The 21,550-nt window shown below is 41.1% G+C and overlaps 1 protein-coding gene across 2 annotated transcripts in view; it reads right to left on the reverse strand.

Annotated features, from left to right (window-relative positions):
• Positions 1-992: 992 nt before the first annotated feature.
• OPRM1 (opioid receptor mu 1) overlaps positions 993-21,550 on the reverse strand; it is a gene marked incomplete at its 3' end in the record, with an annotated part of 33,252 nt that continues 12,694 nt past the window's right edge. The window contains exons 2-4 of one of the 2 annotated variants that reach the window (XM_080664563.1): positions 15,022-15,374; positions 13,685-14,205; positions 993-1,374 (exon numbers count right to left, since the gene is read on the reverse strand). In XM_080664563.1, the coding sequence (XP_080520689.1) occupies positions 1,336-1,374; positions 13,685-14,205; positions 15,022-15,374 (913 nt within the window). Of the gene's footprint in view, positions 1,375-11,097; positions 11,143-13,684; positions 14,206-15,021; positions 15,375-21,550 lie in introns of those variants that run through there. The other variant, XM_080664564.1, reaches the window with a different exon arrangement.

Here is a 21,550-nt window from a genome sequence, read left to right on the forward strand (position 1 = left end):
AAGCTGGCACCAAGTTTTCTACTTGTGTCTTCATGGATAACTACAATGTACTTGATTCCTTTAATAAATGCAGACAAAAATTCATAGTGGAGAGCTTTCTGGCATGGGCCATCTGACTTGAAGGTCTATATAGATCAAACAAAACGAGTGATTGCCAAATCTCTGCTGTGTTTTATACCAGCCAAAGAGAATTGTCTTAGGGAAACTACTCAGAAGACTGACATTTTACAAAGAAAATCTTGGCATTTAGCAAAGATCAGAAAGACCAACATATCGGTGAAGACATTACATAATCACAACCTTCAGGAAACTATTCTTGGGTCATTGTTAATATTTCATGTCTAGGTAACAATACGGGATTGAAAAATAGGTGATCTATTTTTTTCTCTGTGGTCATATGAGTCTATCTGTTTGAGATTAAGCTTATTGAATCCATATTTTTAGAAAATTTTAAACTGTTCTGAAAGTCAACAAAAACATCTGTCAATTTATCACTCTGATTCAAAAAGCACAAGTATTCTGAGCAGCTCTAACAAAAGAAAATTATATGTAAAAGGGGCATGCTGTGTGGAGAAACTACGGAGAAATGAAGAGTACATTGTAGCGCTTGACTTCCTGCATAATAAAATGATGAGCTCATTGACCCCTATTCCCTTTTGAACACTTAGGAAGCACTTGCAATGCACAAGAATCAACCCTTCTGCAGCTGACACATTACTGGGTTTCAGATTGCCTTTCATGTTGATCTCTTCCCTAGCAAAATAATGGAGATGTTTCTCTTTAAAATATAAAATCAAGAAACGAAGGTAGAAATGAAGTCTTATCCAGAAGATACTTTTAAGGTTAACATTAAAGGTCAAAAACAGAGCAAAGTATTGTCTTACAGAAGACTAGAGAGTCTTGGATGTCCACACAAGGTGCTTTAATCAGAGGTAGCATTTACGTGTTACTATGGTGAATTAAACAATCTATGGTTTTTCTTTGATGAGGCCATAAATATTTGCTTGAAAAAAATATTACCTACAGAAAGTTCATCTCCCATGAGGACCTGAATTTACAGACGGTAGCCTGTCATGGTCCCAGTGGGCGTCTTCCTTGCGATTATGTACACAGGCTGAACTCATTAGTCGTTCTTTCCTTCCCAGTGCTTGACTTAGTTGGGATGTCTCTCTAATAATGCAGAGTGAAGTGACCAGAGAGGAGTACGTTTTGATGACTCAGAGTAGACACATTCCTAGAACATGAGAGCTTCCCACACACACAGGCAGTGACCTGCTTCCACATAAGATGGTGCCATCTAAGCTCAGTGAGGGTCTCAATGACATGAAGACTCAGTTAGGGCAATGGAGCAGTTTCTACTTCCAGATTTTCCAGCTAGAAGAAGAGAAAAAACAAAGACAGTGAGCATTTCAGATTGGGTTATAGCACACAGTTATTGGGCATCTTCTGTGTGTCAGAACTGTATTGAGAGTCTCTGTGTATACTTTTTCCTGCAACTCTCAGAATTTTTCCTAAATATCAAGATATAATATAATCTCTTGGGTCATTATTCATAATCTCTATGAATATGCTATTGTATACGTATACACTAATGAATAAGAACTATATACTAATCAACAAAGATATATTTTTGGTGGCTTCTCTTAAAATATATATTTTAATGCAAACTCTTTTCCCCCCCTCTGTCCTTGACCCTCTTTTTCTCTCCTATCCTCACACTATTCATGATTTAATCAAAATTTCAAAAGAAAATTATAGCATGTTTTGTTTTTATTTCTGGACAAAGACATTTTTATTTCAATTCTCAAAATTAATGGATCTTTTTCTGAAGAAATTGATTTGAAGTTCTGGGATTTCCCCACCCCCACTACTCTTGTGAAGCTAGCCTACCTGTCCTCTGACTGGGCACGGTTTCTGTAAATAGTCAGAAAGTAATGAAGTAGATCGAGGTGACCATAGCATTGACCAGTGTGTGACTGCTTAGTCCCGGGGAGGTTTGTTTGCTGCTTGCTGCAAAAGGGCTGAGATTTACACAACCTGTTGTGTGTGCAGCCACTATGTGGTTCCACTGCATCATCCTGTGGGAGTTGGGGCAGGGGAGGTACTACCATGCGAAACCTTCTGCTGGCCCAAGGGTGCAGAGAGAGGAGTGAGGGGTCCGCCTCTGTCCTAGTTGCTGATAAACACAAATTGAGTTGATGGGTAGAGGCTGAAGGATAAGCTCCAACCAGCTGCCCAAATGGTGCATGGTTGCGGCTTGCTCTCCTATGGACTAAAGGTCTAAGAGAGCACTCTGGGCCTCATCAGGAAGGAAAGTACAATTGCACTCGTCTCAAGTCAAAACTAGAAACATCTAGAGGACAATATGCCCCTACAGTGAGTAGAGAGATGCAGACCCACAGTGAGAAGGAAAGGAAGAAAGCCCAGGGGTGTTTTGATCAACAGACTGAGGAACTGATAGACACACGGCTGATAGAGGGTGAGGAACGTTATGCTCTTACAGGGTGAAGGAAGCACCTAGGTTGTTTGACAATAGTCCCCATGATTTAAGCCACTGTGCATATTAATTAATTGGGACAGCATCATTCTTCACAATGAGGTTTGCCACTGTGGAACCCCATTTTAATGACTCCATGATGGCTGACCTAAAGAGACTTTCTTGAGGATAGTAAAATCCCATGAAATTCCATGGAAGAAGCTGTTCAGAGTCTGAGGGCTGAAGATGCTCTAGACTGCATCGATCCTAGATAGAATGACAGCCCGATCATGATTCTTATCTAGAAAAAGACTGATGAAGTTTTTAAGGTTGCCCCCTACCCCCCAAGGTGTCCCACTTCACTGTTTTTCTCGCTGTGAGGCCCTGGGCTGGAAGCTGTGTTGATTTAGGGCCATTCGATGTCCAGGATAGTACTTCCTAAACCAGGACTCTGGAATCCAAGGCAAAGCCCAGGATAGAAAACCACAAGGCATTGTGGACATGCCTATTAAAATGGAGGTTCCCAAAGTAGAGACGGAGGCGATGATCACCAAAGACTTGCAGCTCAGATGTGAGGCTCTGTTGGGCTCCACGGAGGCAGTAAGTTGTTCAGGCAGATCAAGCTCTGCATGTTTCTGTAGATCCAGAAGGCTTTGTGGAGCCACTCTCTCTAATGCAGGAACCAGAAAGCCAGGTGGCTGCCTTAGAACAAATAGCTCCCTCAGAACCTCAGCCCTGCATTGGGAAGCCTTTAAGGTGTCTTCATTCCCAAGAGATCCCAGAGGTCTTACCCCTTAAGGAGGACAAAATGGAGTAGCGGAGAAAGATAAGAGTGGGCAAGCATAAACTTCTTGGTCTTTTTGATATCTGTGCTCAGATGACTAAGGTACCAGGCTCTCTTGAGGGTTGAGGACCACTCATTTAATAGCCATCTTTGAAACAGAGTCAAATAGGGAAGGCAGTGACTGTGACCTTTGAGTGGGGCTGTGATGACCACTTCTGCTACTCCCAAGGCTGACTATGTAATTGATATTGATAATTTCCATGCTTGTTCTGCGAATGCTCATAATGTCCACGGGAGCCATGCCCAGTCTGGAAGAGCTACGTATAGAGAGGCGAGGGTGGGACACCAGCACAACAGATGACAATTCAGCTTCAAGTTCCCTTCTGGTAGAACAGCCTTGTGTGGCCAGTGAAAGAAGCTCTCGGGGTCTGGAGGCTGATGGAGGATCATTGCCAACGGAATTCAGTGTTTGCTTCTGCAGTTCTGGCTATTCCAGACATTGTGACTGTAACTGAATCAGTTGCCCATGATGGCACCTGGAATGCCATCTTGGGTTTTGGTCATGTCTTTTTCTCAATCCCTTTGGCACTTGAAAATCAAGATCCGTACCCTGACACAGCTTCCTAAACATACTTACTGTGCAGCCACAGTAATACTTAGATTCTCCTGTGATTTGCCACCCATGAGTAGGTCAGAACCCAGAACAAGCCTCTCTCTTCTTGCAGGTGACTTGGTCCTACTACGATGATGATTTTATGTCGATAAGCCCCAATGAAATTAGCAGATGCTAACTCACGCGAAGGCCCGGAATTGCTCATTAATTCTGATAAGATTCAGGGCCCAACCACCCAACTCAAAATTTTGGGAGCCATGTGAGTAACCACTTAAAAGTGGATCCTAATGACAGTAAAGGAAGTATTTCCTGTGTGATGGCTCCCCACTACCAGAAAGGAAGCTTGGCACTTCATTGCAATATTCAGGCATCGAGACAATATGTGCCTTATCTATGCATGCATTTTGTTGAGGCTGCAAATAATTAGAAAACTTGTCAAATTTGGAAGGAGACCTATTGGTGCCTCCCTGGCACCAATAACCACTTCAGTTGGGGAAGGAATACTTTAGACCTTGGAGGTACTGGGAGGGGGAAATGATGGACTCTATCTTTATCTCCAAACTCCAGTCCTGCAGCCTGGTAAAACAATCATTTGCTCCACTGAGACAAGCAGCAGCTCTGACTGCCAACCTGACCTACTTCAGGCCTTATCACGTCAGTTGATATGCATGGGATCAGAAAAACTCATGAGGGCTTGGCTGGCCCTGAGTTACTCTACGTGCCTGATCTGATCAAAGGCGGCTCCTAAATGTGAAGTCCATTGTACATGTATAAACACAGTCAGGCTCATATCAGTCCCTATGCTTTTCCTAACACCTGAGTGTCCTTGGGTTATACCGTGGATGGCTTTCAAGGCTACAGCTTTTGGGTGACCGTGCCCATATGGAATATCCAAATTAATGTAGTAGGCATCCAAATTAAGCTTATCAACAAATCCCAAATCGAACCTGTCCCCTTCAGTTACATGGTTTCATGTGGGGAAGAATGGGCCATAGGACATCTCTCTATCGAGCAAGGGTGAGCAGTTTGACGCATCTTTGCCCCCCCTGCAATGATTGGCTATAACACCACTCCTTGGGTCACATTCCTTTCATAGGCCTCCAGGTAAAAGAGAGCTGTTCTACCTGAGTATCTATCCCACATGGATTCTTGTCTCCGTACGGCAGTGTGAGTATTGTTCCCTGCCACCTGAGTCCACATTTGAGAGACAGGTCAGGAACCTGTCCATAACTTTAGCTACCATAGCCAATAAGACAGAACAAGCCATAGGAGATCAATCGCTCAGGCTAAACTCCCTGCTTGTACATGGATCCATCAATTGGCCTTGGACTACATTCTGGTTGGTGTGGTTGCCAACCACTCCTGTTGGGTTCTAATTAATACCAACAGTATGGTGGCACAATCCACGCATACCATAAAAGAGGAAGCTCAATGGCTGTCTGAGCTTAGACCGATTGGTCCTCTCTGGGACTAACTCATTTGAGTCTAGGATCCTAAAGTGCGTGGCTGAGGTCAACACTGCCCATCTGATCTGACCCTGTGGATGGGGGTTCTGTGAATAATAACCCTAATCAAGTTCTGTTTGAAATAAATCGAACAGATTTGTTCCTAGCCCTTGCCAGTATGTTTAACCCAAATTGCTGATGGGATGATATAAATATATGAAAATTGAGTTCAGCCAAGAATATGTCCAGCCGACAGGTGAATTATAGGGAGAGGCAGTCCACCACGCATCCCTGCACGTTCTTGCCTACTGAGCTGAAATGCAAGGCCTAAATATCTTTTGACTCTGAGTCATTTCTATAGTCACACCGTCAATTAAGAGCCTTTGCTGCCAGACCACATGAGGACCACAGCATGACCACTTTGTGATTGCCTGCTCCTGCTCTCCGGGGGGAAGGATAGGTTTGTTTACTGATTGCTGCAAAGGTGCTGAGCCCTCCGCTCCGGGCTCTTCAGCGTGAGTGCGATCCACTGTGTGCACAGCAGCCACCTGAGCCCATTGTGTCACACCACGGGGCATGTGGGCAAGGGAGCCAGCGCGCCTGTGCTGATCTTTCTGCTGTTTGCTGAGCTGTTGGTAGCAAACTGCTTTCTCCGGTCCACTGGGTCACATTGTTTATCCTCATCCATAGTGTTGTGGCCTGCTGACCTGCTGCTTGCTGAGATCTCTTCTTTGGAAGCTTGTAACTCCCCACCATTTTCTAAGACTGGGCTTCTTTCCTGACAGTGACCACAGCAATGTTACGCATTTCAGTAAACTTGACATTTGACATCAGTACAATATTTTAATCTACCACCCGTTTCCCAGTTTTGCCAACAGTTTTTTAAGTATTTATTTATTTATTTATTTATTTATTTATTTATTTTTCAGGAAGTCAATGAGCAAATCCCTTGGGGCTATTTTTTAGCCTATTTTGAAAAATAAAAGTTTTTGAGAAACGTTTCGATTCGAACTGAAGCTTATGTAAAGCACTTTTCACTTCTATCCATACAGTGATTGGAGATGTTCCCTACCCCCGGAGGGAATGGAAGAGATCGACTTTCCCAATCATTAATCTGTGGAAGGAAGCAGAGGTCTTTAGAGGGTGAAGTGACATGCCCAAGTATATTGGTCGGGGAAAACTGGTTTAATATTTGTATTTTTGCTTTTTTTTTTTTTTTTTTTTTTTTGCAGCTACTCTCTTCCACTTCTATTGTCTCTTTCCTATTTGTGATGCCATACGAAGTTGCAATTGAAACTAATCACAGCCTTGGGTACTGCTGAACCGGATCAATGTTTCAGTCAATAATACGCTTCAAAATTGCATGCATTACAGAACCGTGGAAGCAGAGCCACCCGGAATACTTTCAGAGTTGATGACTCAGTGGCAAAGTTCTCCATTTAACTAAATCCTAGAGAACTCGTCTCTTCTTCCAAGCTCCCTTGCTGGACTCACACCTATTGGGCTGTAGGTATTACAAGGGGTCAGACTTTAGTAAAGAAGAATTCAAGGGGAGGTAGAATAATCTGGTAGTTCAAAGGACTCAGCCTTAATATGCCATATACTACCTCCTGCTTTTAATATGGATTTTTTTTCAATATATCTTTTCTCTCATAAAAGGGAGCTTTGGGGGTTCTGCTTGCTCACTAGAAGATGCTAAGCCCCACAGCGTCAGTCAGACACAGAAATGAGTCCTAATGGGTTGTCAGTCAGAAAACGCCGGGGAAGTCCTGCCTGTCAAGGGATGCCCTGAGTGGCCAGTGGCCTGGATGCCCAGCTCACCCAGCTGTCTGTCAGCTGCCGACAGAGTCTGTGTTCCCTGGCTTCCAGTCCTCTGCTCTTTGTCAAAAAAGGTTGAGATTATTCAACACGTGGTGTGCTTCTCACCACTGCGTGCGTGGATGCCTTTGAAAAAGAAAGCTGTTTTTCTCAAGGATGTTTCACTCAAAACAATGTGTCAGTGATAATGCTTATTCTTAGCCACAGTGGGTTTCAGTCAGTGGAAATATATCGGAAAGCGACATAGAATGTCCCCCCGCTTTAGGGATGGCAAGCAGGAAGCTGCAAGACCCCAAACAAAGCAGAGCCTGTTGTGTTTTCAGAGATACGGAGCCTCAGTGTTTTGTTTGTATTTAGACCGTATATTTTAAACGAGTGAGTCAAAGAGAGAAACAATTTTGGAACAGTGGTGAGGACCTGGAATTATGGGATGTTGCCATTTATTCCAGTGAAACGCTGAATTTGGAATAGATTTGTGCAGGAATGGGACGGACGGTCTGTAGTGGGCTTTTGGGAACTGCTTGGTGAAACCTTCATTCTCTGAGATGATACAAAGTGTCCCTGGAAAAACTGGGGCTGTGCTCAGATAAGTTGGAGAGATTCAGCTTAAAAAACAAAATGCAAATATATAGATATATGCAGTGCACACACACACACACACACACACACAGGAGAGCTTTTCAAAGCCTTAAGATGTTAATATATAGTATAAGTTTTTGAGACCAAAAATAAGATAGGTATCATTTTCTAACATTTGCCTAAAGAGCTATTTTTTTCAAGGATCACATATTAACATTTCACGCAGTAATGTTCTGTAGGACCCTGGTAGAATTTGTAAAAAATGAGTATGTTATTCAGAGAGTTATCCCCTATGATTCTTTAAGTATCCAATCTTAAACACCTGAATTCCTGCAACATCCCAGTCACGTAGACAAAATGCTGAAGGTTCGAGGCTTCCAGTAACAAGGAAATCCTTCTGTCTCAAAGCTTAGAAGAATCTGTCTTTGGTTGTATTGAAATCCCTTTCCCTGCAGCTTCCACCCTTTAGCGTTCATTAGCAGAGTTTCCTTACTGCGTCCCTTTAAGTACATGAAGATGACTATTTTGTCCAGAGTTTTCTGTTTCCCAGGCTAATCACGCGCACTTATTTCAACCATAGTGAGGAATTCTAACTCCCTTCAACTTCTTGGTTGCTCAGCTCTGAACACAAGCTAGTTTATTAATTTCATTCCTGATAGTGAAGCTAACATTTCTTTGGCTCCAGAGACACTAGATGTTTGTTGATGCAATCAAGCTGTAATTGCAACAGTTGAGATGGACTGTATCATATTGTTACTCCATGAAAGAAAACCTCGCCTGCTGGGGAGGCTCAGTAGTTGAGTGCTGACCTATGAACCAAGGTTGGGGTTCAATTCCCGGTCAGGGCACAAGCCCTGGTTGCCCAGGTTTCGGCAGGATCCCCAGTAGGGGGCGTGTAAGAGGCAGCTGATCAATGATTCTCTCTCACCATTGATGTTTCTGTCTCTCTCTCCTTTCCTCTCTGAAATTAATAAAAATAATATATTTTAAAAAATCTCTAGGACTTTTTTGTCTATGTCTGTGGACATTCATATTTTATGTTTCTACTAGAGGCCTGGTGCATGACATTCGTGCACTGAGGGGTGTGTGGGTGGGTGGGGAGCAGGTCCCTCAGTCTGGCCTGCGCCCTTTAGCAGTCCAGGAGCCCTTGGGGAATGTCCGCAATCGGATATCCTTAGGCAGGAGAGGCTCCCGCCGCTGCCACTGTGCTTACCAGCCACCAGCCCGACTTGTGGCTTTGAGCGTCTGCCCCCTGGTGGTCAGTGCACATCATAGTGACTCGTTGCTCCACCATTTGGTCGATTTGCATATTACCCTTTTATTATATAGGATAGTTGGATTTTTGGATTGAAGTTTTTCTCTGGTAATTTTTAATAGTATAACAAGTTTGGTTCATTATCCTATTATTTTCAGCATTCCTCTATGGATTGGATGTTTAAGATGGCAATCAAAGTTTATAAATCTATGTCACTGTACCATATATCCAGATCATAATTCAACATAGCATAGAATTACAGAAATTAACAAGAGCTTGCCAAATCTCTTGGGTTTACTTGATTTCCCTGTCCTTCCATCATCTAAGAAGATAAAATTTGTTTAGTCATAACTAATTCTTAGAAAGCTTAGTTGCTTCCTAGAGATTACTGATTCTTTTCTAAGTGCTCTCAAAATATATTTTAATAATGTGATCGAGGCTCTAAAAACAATCAAGTGAAATATTCTGCATGGTTTTCAGTTGCCACAAAGTTCCCATTAAAATTAGGACTCTCTTTCCCCTAGATTTTTAGGACTCCTCCCATTTTTTGCTCCTGAAGTTATCTTTTGTGTTTCATTAATTATGTATCATTTAAAAGTTCTCTTAATATTTTATGATCACCAGGAGATTTGAGCTCATTCAGAGCCTCCTAGTTCCCTAACAGTTATCTTCACCTTAATTCGCCTTACTTCTTTCTTAATAATATTTTAGGATAGAGATCATTTGCTCTGAAAGAGAAACTTGAAATACAATGACTTGAAGAAGTATGCACAGAGAAATCAAAGTGCATGAGGAGCATATGGAAAATGAATGCCTACGTGTGAGTCTACTTAACAAAAACCTGGTAGCCATGAAGATGATAAGTTGAACCTAAACCGGGCGTGGAGTGCTACAGCTGGAGCAGTGGCTGAGCCGTGAAATACACAAAATAACATGAGACCATTTTTTTTTTTTTAATACTTAGCCAAGGCAAGACCTCTTTGGACATAGAATCCAATTCTTATTAAAAAATAAAATTGACACCGCACAAGTGTAAATAAGCATGTGTTTGAACAGTATAACTTCTGATCAGAGGATCAGACGAGAGAAAAATGAAGATCCCCTCCTGTGAGTATTTTTTAGGTTCTGAAGGATGAGCCTGAGATAATGTCAGAGTGTTACATAGTCATTTAGGTTGTCAATCAATGGCGCATGAAAGAGGCCATTCCCACCACCCCTCATATCTCCTGAATATCACGAGCCCTCTGATTATTCATTCAGTCCATAGATATTTTTGGACAAAATTGTAATGTGCCAGACAGAGTGTTTGGTAGATACCGGAGGCAGGAGAAGGCAGATGTGGTCCATGCTCTCAAGAAGTGATGGCGGGCCCTAACCGGTTTGGCTCAGTGGATGGAGCGTCGGCCTGCGGACTCAAGGGTCCCAGGTTCGATTCCGGTCAAGGGCATGTACCTTGGTTGCGGGCACATACCCGGTGGGGAGTGTGCAGGAGGCAGCTGATCGATGTTTCTCTCTCATCGATGTTTCTAACTCTCTATCCCTCTCCCTTCCTCTCTGTAAAAAATCAATAAAATATATTTTTAAAAAAAAGAAGTGATGGCGTGTCTGTCCCATGCAACATGTGCCTCCTGAAGATGGTTAGCAAAAGTGACCACAGTTAGTTCTCTCCCTCTATCCACACCCCTTTGCAATGTGACAGCAGCATCTACCATCCGTAGGCAGAGTCTGCTTGCCACCCCTTGAATCTCAAACCTGTGCCCACTGTGCGAACAAGCCTGGGCTAACCTGCTGGAAGAGGAAGGTCTGCGTGGAGCTAGCCATTCTTCCTGTGGGCATCCTCGATCCGCTAGTTGACAGCTGATCTAGAAGAACTGTCCAGACCACTGCAGCCCAAATGACTGATCTATAAACTCTCAAACTAAAAAAAAAAAAATTCCTTTAAGCTACCAAATTTTAGAATGACTTGTTATGCAGCTAAAACTGACTGATAGCTCTTCACCCTGTAAGTATGATTCAAAGTTTATTTTGGCTCCAAAATTTTCTCATATGGCTTATCCAATTACCTTGATAACTGCCAACTCTCCACGTCACTTTGCGCTGTGTGGGCATGGTCTCAGTGTACAGTTGTCAGAATACAGACACCCTGGGAAGGTTTGATATTGGCTCTCTGATCTGCAGAATATGAAGTTGACTAATGTGCTGGAGATGTGACATATACAGTATAATATATTTCTTGGAGAAAATACAAATACACAGGCAGACACAAACATCTACAACAATATAAAACTTCAAACAAGCAGTTAAAAAGTTAATGCAAATCCAGTTAGCTTTGTTTCCTAGCATAATGGCTCAGGACGTTTAAACACACACACAAAACAAACAAACAAACAAACAAAAAACACACAAACAAACAACCTGTTTGTCACATTCTGAATTTGAACAACGAATCCACCACGTCCTACAGACACAGCCATAAAGTCTCCGATTCCTCCTTCAAATAATGTTATTATTTTGATGTATTATTGAAACTATCACCAAAGGCTGATGTATCATTCCAGATGTCTGTGTAACTGCCTTGATTCTAATGATCACATTAGTGGCGATTAGCGAAAGGATCTTTGATTTATCTTAATTTTCAAATATGTCAGAGTGTCTTTTCCTCTTTTCCTGGCAGCCGCTCGCTCTTTGTCCGGCTCTCCCAGCTGGGCATGTTGGGAAAGCAGCCAATTCCAGGGCTAATGTGTTTCTGCTGTGATCTGACACTGATGCTGTTTCATGGAGGCAGCAATGGAGATAAGCGCTAATTGGATGCATTTTTAAAGCAAACCTTTTAGTTACTTAGAACAGAGCTTCCCCAGTTAGCTTCCTCTCTCCTCTCTCGGGCTATGCAAGAACCACACTGATGTGAAAACACTGGGTTTGGAAGGGTGTCAAGGGCACTGCCCAGGGCCACGGAAGGACAGTCGTGCTGAAGTCAGGGGAAACGCTCCAGCAGGCAGGGGGCTGAACTGCCCGGAGAGCAGGGTGAGTGGGGGATGTGAGGAGGATCAGATGTGACAAGAGACCCCCACAGTGGGGCAGTGGCCGAGGGTGCACTACCGGCAGCCACACCCTAAAGTGCCAGAAAGCAGAGGGAAGGTGTGGGTGGGCACTCAAGGAGAAAGAACCTGTGTTTTATAATGGCCATCATGGTCTCCATGATGGAAGTGTTGTGCTTCAGTGGAACATATTTCATCTTTAGAACGGAGACTTTTAAATTGCATTCTTTAATGTGTTATCCCCAGCCTGAAGAAAGTCTATTTAAATCCCTGTCCTCTTTAAGTTGCAAGCGTTTGATAGCTGCCCAGAAGGACAGCTGCTTAGTAAAGGGGGCAGGTTTGAAGGTCTTGATGTGGAAAAAAATAGGGAAGGGTGCAGGGTAGGAAAGCATTTCTTTCAGGCTTTTATTTCCAAGATGGATTTAGAAGTGAGACATAATAAGCTAATCTCCCTTTGGTTGGAAGTGAGTCTGCCATCATTACCTCATCCTCTCTGGGGGTACCAGTTCCTGTGCTCATTTCCGCATTATTGAATAGCAGGGGCATGAGGATTAATGACCCCTCTGGGCCACAGGATTGCATTAGTCCCGAGGACAATTGGAAAGGGTGAGTCTGGGTTTGGCTGGGTGGCTGCAGTGGGGCTGACAGGGGACAGTGAGGTGGGCGTGGTGGGGAGACAGCGGAGAGGAGGCAGCTAACTCTCCCTTCCTCTTCTGCAATTCTCTTTCTGGTCCTTGTTATGCCACCCTCTGTCCCCACAGGCCCACCCCTGGCCCTAGGAACTTTATCTAAGCTTCTGACTCAAGAATTTACTCTACAGGAAGTTTGAATTTGAGTTCTGGGTTATAAAATTAAACAAGCTGTGATTTTTGGGTGCTGGCCCCATTATTTGAAAATTTACTTAAATTAACCTCAATTGTGACGTGACATACTTGATTTACTTTAAAGGCCAGACTCCAAATTTTGCAAACCAGTGGCTTCCTAAGCCAATATTTAACTTAGAGACGGATTTTCCTCTTTCCTCCTTTTTGATTCCTCATTTAATTATAAGATTGTGCATAAATATATTGAATCTTTCATGCAGGCCATCATCTGTACTCTTCTGCATGTAGGAATACATCTTCCAGCAAATCATCATTCCTCATTTTGTTCTTTCTTTCCTCCTTTGCGGTGACACTGATTTGCTGGGAACATCTTGTACCTGTCACCAGAGTCAGCAAAGTGCTGACCTTTCTCTTTTACCACAGAACCAGAGCAGGCCTGGCTTTTGAGAAGTGACAGGGATATTAGAGCGATTTGCATAAAATACATGACATTGCTGGGGAAAATGAGGCAAATTCTAGATCAGGATCACTTCCACAATACGCTAAGAGTCATTCATTTTGAAAAGTAGACAAGGCTGTGGAGATATTGATTTTTAGAGGCTTTACAGGTTTCTAGTTGGCAGGTCTCTAATATAAAGGAAAACATGCAAATATATATAGCTTGGCTTATAAATGAAGCACCTATCCAACACAGTGGTCAAAGTTTGCTCCCCTCCTCTCTCTATCTTCATGCTGAACCCCAATCTCCTAGTTACTGGTCTCTTTCTAATGGATTGAAATCTTGGATTGGTACAAAGCTCTATCATTTCATATCATCCCCAGAAAATATACCCAATTCTAGAAGCTGCATACCTGATGGTTAGTCTTATCCACTGTGTTGGCCGTGGAGGGGTGGTCTCTAGTGTTCTGACGAATTCGAGTGGAGTTTTGCTGCTCAATGGTGGAGGAAGTTGGGATACAGAACTCTCTGAAGCATCGTTTGAAGTTTTCGTCCAGAAATGCGTAAAGGACTGGGTTCAGGCAGCTGTTTGTGTAACCTAGAGCAATGCAGAAGTGCCAGGAAACGGTCTGAAAAGTAGTTTCTGGGATTGTTATCAAGGCTTTAATGATGACGTAAATGTGAATGGGGGTCCAGCAGACGATGAACACAGCTACGACCACCAGCACCATCCTGGTGATTCTCCGAAGATTCCTGTCCTTTTCTTTGGAGCCAGAGAGCATACGGACACTCTTGAGGCGTAAGATCATTAGTCCATAGCACACCGTAATGATGAGGACAGGCATGATGAAGGCGAAGATGAACACACAGATTTTCAGCAGGTTTTCCCAGTACCAGGCTGGGTGAGAGAATGTTAGTGTGCAATCTACGGAACCTAGATGAAAAAAAAATTACAAGGAAGAATTAGAAGCACCATTTAATTATCACATTAGGTATTAATATTGCCTTCTTGCTAACTAATTTTTAAGCTTGACATTAGCTAACTTAAGGCTATTAGTATACATGCTAGTAAAGAAATATTTAAAGAAACAGTGGGAGAAACTCAGCTCTCTGTTGATTTTTAGAAATAGATTTATTTATTTATTTATTTATTTATCTATTTATTTATTTCTAAAGATCTCATTTTGCTGTCCACTTTGGTCACACTAAGTTTTCGATCAGCCAACAATTATGGACCTCCTGCCATGAGCCATGTCCTCTACGGGGTCTATGTTGATATAAAAAATATAATCACTGTCCAGAGTCTATAGGAAATCCCAGCTAATGGATGTTTTCACTCCACTTTTTGATGGGTGGTTTATCATTCTGACATGAGGTCTAGAAAGATACATTTTTTATGGAGGCAGCCACTTGAAATTATAAAACAAGCCTCCGCTTGCTTTGGGTTTAAGTTCTAATTACTCTTGGAAGAACTGTAATTTTATTTTCTCATCATTTTGATGAAATGCAGAGACATCAAGAACCAATAGATTATACTGGTATTCTCTTTGAAATGTTTAGTGGGCTTAAAATCACAGGGAAAATTCCTATTTCAAAAAATATTCAAAGACATTTCTCTAGAAAGCTATTTTATTAAAATTACAGTTTGACTAAGACATTGGAACACTCCAAAAAATTCTAGTTGGCTAATGACTTCACCAACATTTTGTTCAATAAACTCTCCATCCCTCAGGCCTGCAACATTACTCACCATGCCTGTACTTTGTTGTCGCCATGAACATCACAGGCAGACCAATGGCTGAAGAGAGGATCCAGTTGCAGACATTGATGATTTTGGCATTGCGGGGAGTACGGAAATCCAGGGCCTTGACGGGATGGCAGACGGCGATGTAGCGATCCACACTCATAGTACAGAGCGTGAATATGCTGGTGAACATGTTATAGTAGTCTATGGAGATCACTATCTTGCAGAGGACGGTTCCAAACGGCCATGTGCCCATGAGGTAATTGACACTCTGGAATGGCAGGGTACTGGTCGCCAAGGCATCTGCCAGAGCAAGGTTAAAGATATAGATGTTGGTGGCCGTCTTCATTTTGGTGTATCTAGAAAATGAAGGAAGAGCAGAGGCCGAGTCAGAAAAAGACAGCAATGTGAAATACTGGTAAGCTTCCAATAATTAAAAAACAAACAAACCTGCAAGGATTAGCGGAAAGCATTTGAGATTCATTATGGAAGAACTGTTTTTTTGGAGAGGGAGAGAGAGATAGAAACATCAATGATGAGGGAGAATCAACCTGGGCATGTGCCATGATCAGGAATCGAACCATGACCTCTTGGTTCATAGGTCGATGCTCAACCACTGAGCCATGCTGGCAGGGCTGTTTTCTAATATTAGATTGGCTATTTATAGCCATGTGCCTATAGGCTAAATATATAATTTCTCTACCTATCAGTTTTCTTACCTATAAAATGGTTATGATAATAGGTATCATACTGATTTATTTATAATGTGCCAGGTACAGGTAGCTCTCAGTCAAGTATCCAGACACCGGATAATTCATTTTAATTCTAAATATATATATAAAATTCAGTTTTTATAGTTAAAATTATGGAGCATGGGGTGAGAACATGTCCTTATGTCCATCCATGTGCCACTTTTCTGGAAATGAAAGGAGAGATGCTTCCATTATGGCTAAGAGACTTTGCTTAACCATCTTTAAATTCCACTTTTAGGAAATGCTTATTTCCTGCTTTATTTGCTTTCTGCTCATTCTACTTTAGGACATGAATAGCATTTCTTTGATCAGAAGTTTTGCTTTCTTGATTCCTGTATTCTGATATAACTAATATTTATGTCGTATAGACATATATTACTAGGCTAAATCCTTTGATGTATATAAAGCATTATAGTAGGCTGGAATAGTCTTATTCCTGACTTTAGATCATTGTTTGCAGATATGTAGATCCAAATGACTTCAAAAACAGCATCAGAATATCTGTCTCAGGAGATAGTACATTTGGGTTTGTAGATAAAGATGTTCTGTATTTCTTATAAATACTTAGTTTTTAGAGATTAGAAATAATTTGCCTTCAAATTTGAGAGTTCTAAAAGAAAATTAAATTTCTTCTATTTTAAAATCTAGTAGTTGTGTATGTAAAAAAAATCATGTGTACATAACGTCAAATAATGTTATATCCCTAGGTATTTCTTATATATTGAAAGAACAATGAAAATGACTTCAAAATAGGATAAAATAATTTTACCAATATTAATATTAGAAAATTACGTTTTGAAGAAACCTGAGCATATATTGTAGGTTACAAATATTTAAGAGAGCATAGTCAGTAAAATTATTATCTGTTGTACTTAGTACAATAAATATAAAGCTTTATCTATATTTTTGGTGATATTGTACATATAATCACTCAATATAAGTAAAATATAAAAGACAGCATGAACATAAAAGTTAAATGAAATAAAGATAGAATTACATTATCCATTTGGCACAGAGCCCAGTACAAGATGAATACAAGTAAATGCTTGTTGAGTAGAATTAAATGTAGGAGGAAGGGTTTGGGTGACTTTATTTTTTCTGTGGCATAATGAAACAAACTTTTAAAAAGGAAATCTGAAGCTTTTGAAGTAAAAGTGAACAGGGACTATTCCTTTTGCCTTGTCAATTTGTTGTTAAATTAAAAAAGAACTTTGGTCACAGAAGGTCATGAATGATGAGAAGTAGGATCTGGAAGGAGCTTTGGAGACCACATTGCGTGACCACCTTGCATCATGGCAAGAGAACCCAAGGGACAGAAAGCTGTGCCGTCTTATGGAGGCAGCCACTTGAAATTATAAAACAAGCCTCTGCTTGCTTTGGGTTTAAGTTCTAAATTACTCTTGGATTTAGAGGTTTTCTAACCTCTGTTTGAGGTTTTCTCCCGTTTCTCTAGATTCCATCTAAAACTGAAAATGTGCCTCTATGCTGTATGCTGGGCCATGTGTAATTCTGGGAGTGCATTTCTGATAATGCTATAGTTTGTTCCAGAAATACTTGGCCCACTGTTAGCTAAAACAAGGTAAGCATGCAAAGCTTTTTCATATTCTTTTTAAAGATGGCCATGCTGGGGCCATTGGAAATCCTGAGACTTAAAAAAAAAATCCACTGTCATAGCAGAATTATATATTTTTAAAGGAGTATTAAGTTTGTTCTATTTTTTTTTTTTTACTCTCTAATAATCCATGGTTTAATACTATCAATTCTAGGACTCACAGTCCATCTCTTCAGTTCTTTGACTGCCTTTCCAACTTTCTTTTGGAACATCTGCGCCTGCTATTAGCTTCTCAAATGCAATACTTCCCAAAGTGTGTTTTTCCTTTCTCATCCACCACCACCACCACCACTATCACCACAAAATAATCAGTAACAATTGTTGGAGCCAGGATTCAAGCCCAGGTTATTTGTGGGTCATTAGCTACAATGCTTTGCTAGTTAATAACCATCTCTTATTATGTTCTAATTGCTTCTTCTTGTTTCACAAAATAATTTCTTTCATCCCCTGAAGATATTAAATATGTTATTTTAAAGTCCTTGTATGATTGCTATTTAATTCTGTTTCTTTAAGTGTAAGTTCTTTTGTTTGCTATGTCCTCCCCCAATGTCTTTCATGGTATAGTCATTCACTAACAATACAATTATATTGATTTTGAGTTGACCCTTGAAGTTAATATTCCTTGGTAGATTGTTCACTGTTTCTGCTGTGTGGTATGACTGAGACAGGAGCTGGAATTAGACTGCACCATACAGTTTCCAGTAAGAGTAGAGGACGGCATGGGCTTGAGGGAGACACAGTGCACTGGTGGCTAACTTTTAATCCTCCAGAGCATTGCTGGTCTCCCAGGCACAGCCAGTATCTCTGTCCCAAGCACTGTACCACTTTTTAAATGGACATTGTTGTTTCTGTGTAGCCTGTAGACTGGAAAACACACCAGCGGCAACTGACAAGGCTGCCACTACTGTGGAAATCCACTCCATTGTGGAAACCCCTCCTTATGAACTCATATTTCATGAATGAAGTCATCAATGTCTCTAACACTCTTGACCTGCCTCTGTTGCATCATTCACTTCTTTCAAAAGAAGGAGGAATGGCTTATGTTTATATGTTTAGGGTGAAGAATAGGATATGCATCATTCTGTCCCTTCCACGGTCTCTTCCTACAGTTCAGCTGCCCGAAGGAAACACATATTGTATCCACCTATTCCAGGTAGTAAGTTTCAAAGGGACTGGTCCCCATATGAGAAGGTTACCTGTGGTCCAGGTCTGTGAGTAGGTATGTTTGTGTATTCATTCTGGGATTAGAATTAGGAAGCTATTATAGCTGCACAGCTAAGTCACAACCACCAGCAAAGTATTTGCCAACAATAAAGATGATATATTTTTTTTCTACCTGCTGATTCATTTCATCTTATCTCTCAATTTGTCCAAACATTATCAGGGGAAGAAGGAGTGACATTTAATAGGATCCTTTAAATATTCAGGCTGCCTGCCAAGAATTTCCCCATCATTTTAATAAATTTGTGTATGGCTTTTCATTGATTTATTGCTTTAATTTGTGATCTTTAAAAATAATTTCTAAAAGTTGTTCTAGAGTTTGTTCTCAATCAGCCATCCTGAAAATGATACATTGCATAGGAATACCTTTAAACAGGTTTTAATTTGAGTATTGTATAAAAGCAAATCTGGCCCTCTTAAAGAACTTGAGAATAACTTTCAACCTTTAGCATGCTTGCACATGAAATCTTAGTCTTGTGTAATGGATGTGACAATTAATATTGAAATCAAGTTTTGTCTTTTAGTCTATAAGCTTCTGGAGTATAGAGACCATGATCAGTCTGTACTCTGCTGCCTGCTTGATGAGTCATCCTGACCTTAAGCCTACAAGTAGATTATCTCTTTAAATAAGACTTTCCTGTTCATCTCATAGAAATACTTTCTGCTTTCCTGTCTCATGTCATCTTACTACTCCCAACATTGATTTCCATCATTGTCTCCCTCTATTGGCAGAGGAGAAGAGAGGATGTCATGTAATAGTAGTGAGGTTGGGTAATGGTGAGAAAGCAAAAAGCTCCTGAGAGCTTTTGGGAAGCCAGTTCAGTTGCTAACAGCCAGGCTGTGGTATTCGTTTATGGAACATAATTCTTTAGAGTATCAAGTTCAGATGAGGACTTTCCATGACTGTGATGGCAACAAGACAAAAACAAGACGTCTCTATAACCAGACCTGACCAGAGGTAAAACCAAATCACCTGAACCACAAAAATGCCCAGCCTCTCCCTCTCCTGGTTAACATGAGGTCTCCACTGCTTCTTATTCAATGACTAGAGTCCCAGTGCACAAAATTTACACTTTGATTGGTTGAATGGCTGACCAGATGACTGGATACTTAGCATATTAGGCTTTTGTTATATAGGATGACTCTAGCCTGATTCTGCTAATTCACCCTCTAGATAAGAAATTATTGATGCCCATGTGTCAAATTACTCGTGCTTTGAGCAATACCCTATCCAGACAGATCTCTGCTTCCTTGAATCTTCTCCTTAATCACCAAACATCAACTAAAATCCCGGTAGTGTCCCCTCTCCCCTCCTGAAGCAAGCTTAATAAGCCTAGTAGTTTGAGCTCCAAGTCTATTCCTGGTGGATTTTGGCTGGTGAGCATGGATAGCAGAGTGTCCTTGTATCCGGATGTTGTCCCAGCAGCAGCAGGCCAGCGGCAATTAGCAATTGGAAGGAAGCATTGGGAATTTTCCAGTGATGTCCACAGATGGGTACAGGCCACTTGGAGAACACAGTAGTTACAACAGCTGCCTGCACCACAGGAGTCTTGGCAAACATACTCACCCGTTCACTGTCTATCTGTAGCAGACAGAACCCATTCCAGATGGAGCTGGGGGCTATGAAAGCTCGTATTGGACATCATCTTACTTTTTAGGGGGCTGCTCTCCTTTTTCAGAGCCCATGACCATGCACTGCAGCTGTAGTTGGATCCTCACCATGCCCTAGGGCAGTGGTCAGCAAACTGCGGCTCGCGAGCCACATGCGACTCTTTGGCCCCTTGAGTTTTTAGCAAAGGCCAGCTTAGGAGTACCCTAATTAAGTTAATAACAATGTACCTACCTATATAGTTTAAGTTTAAAACATTTGGCTCTCAAAAGAAATTTCAATCGTTGTACTGTTGATATTTGGCTCTGTTGACTAATGAGTTTGCCGACCACTGCCCTAGGGCCTAGGCTAACTCTCTACCTATTCTGCATTCCATTCCTTCAGTTAGTTACTGATGGTGGTCTTTAGATCTATCAGTCATTAAAGCATAAACCTACTTGCTAATTGTAATCAAGTGGTTTCTATTTACAGTGTTTATTTTCTGTATCTTCCATAAAATTTTTGCATTTAAACATCTAAGTGTTAAGAGATTAAGAAATAAAAATCCTACCTTTTAAGGTAGAAACATTCCTGGTGATTCTTGAGTCATACCCACTGTTTACTTGATCTTAAGAGCAGGACCAATCCCATTAAAGTGCTATAAACCTACAGATCAGTGAATAACTAAACTACCTTGATTTTGATAATTTCCCCCTGATTTGGGTTCTTAATCAAGTTAGGAGTAAAACACTCTTGCACGGGCAAGTAGGAAACATATTGGGCTTGGAATTAAAACACATAGGTGTAAAAAAGGTTTTGTGACCATGACCAAGTGGCTGAACTTTAATTTCCACAACTGTAAAGAGGTGATTATATTACCCCTAAAAATTACCACTAGAACAAATTAAATGACGATGGTGATAGATGCTATTTTTGGAGTGTGATAACCCTAGCCAACCTCTACTGAATGTTTACTTTCTGCCAAGCATTGCTGTAAACCCTTCACTTGGGTTTTATGATTTAATCTTCATTACAGACTTATGAATTACATATTATTACTTCTTTTGTACATGACTAAACTGAGATTCATGGGGGTTAAATAATTTGTTCAAAATAACAGTGGCAGAGGCATAATTTAAATCCATATATGTTTGTTATAGTTTATGTTCTCCACTATTACATTGCACTGTAATAATATGTACCATATAATATGATTTATCTGTGTGATAAATTATCTACATATATATGAAAAGATAATATGCAAAGTGTCCCCCTGGGAGTTCAACCAGGAGACCGGGAGTTTGATTGTTTGCTATGACGTGCACTGAACATCAGCGGGTTGCGTGGAATGAAGGGAGACCC

Source organism: Plecotus auritus, assembly GCF_963455305.1.
Source record: "Plecotus auritus genome assembly, chromosome: 4".
Lineage (NCBI taxonomy): Eukaryota > Metazoa > Chordata > Mammalia > Chiroptera > Vespertilionidae > Plecotus > Plecotus auritus.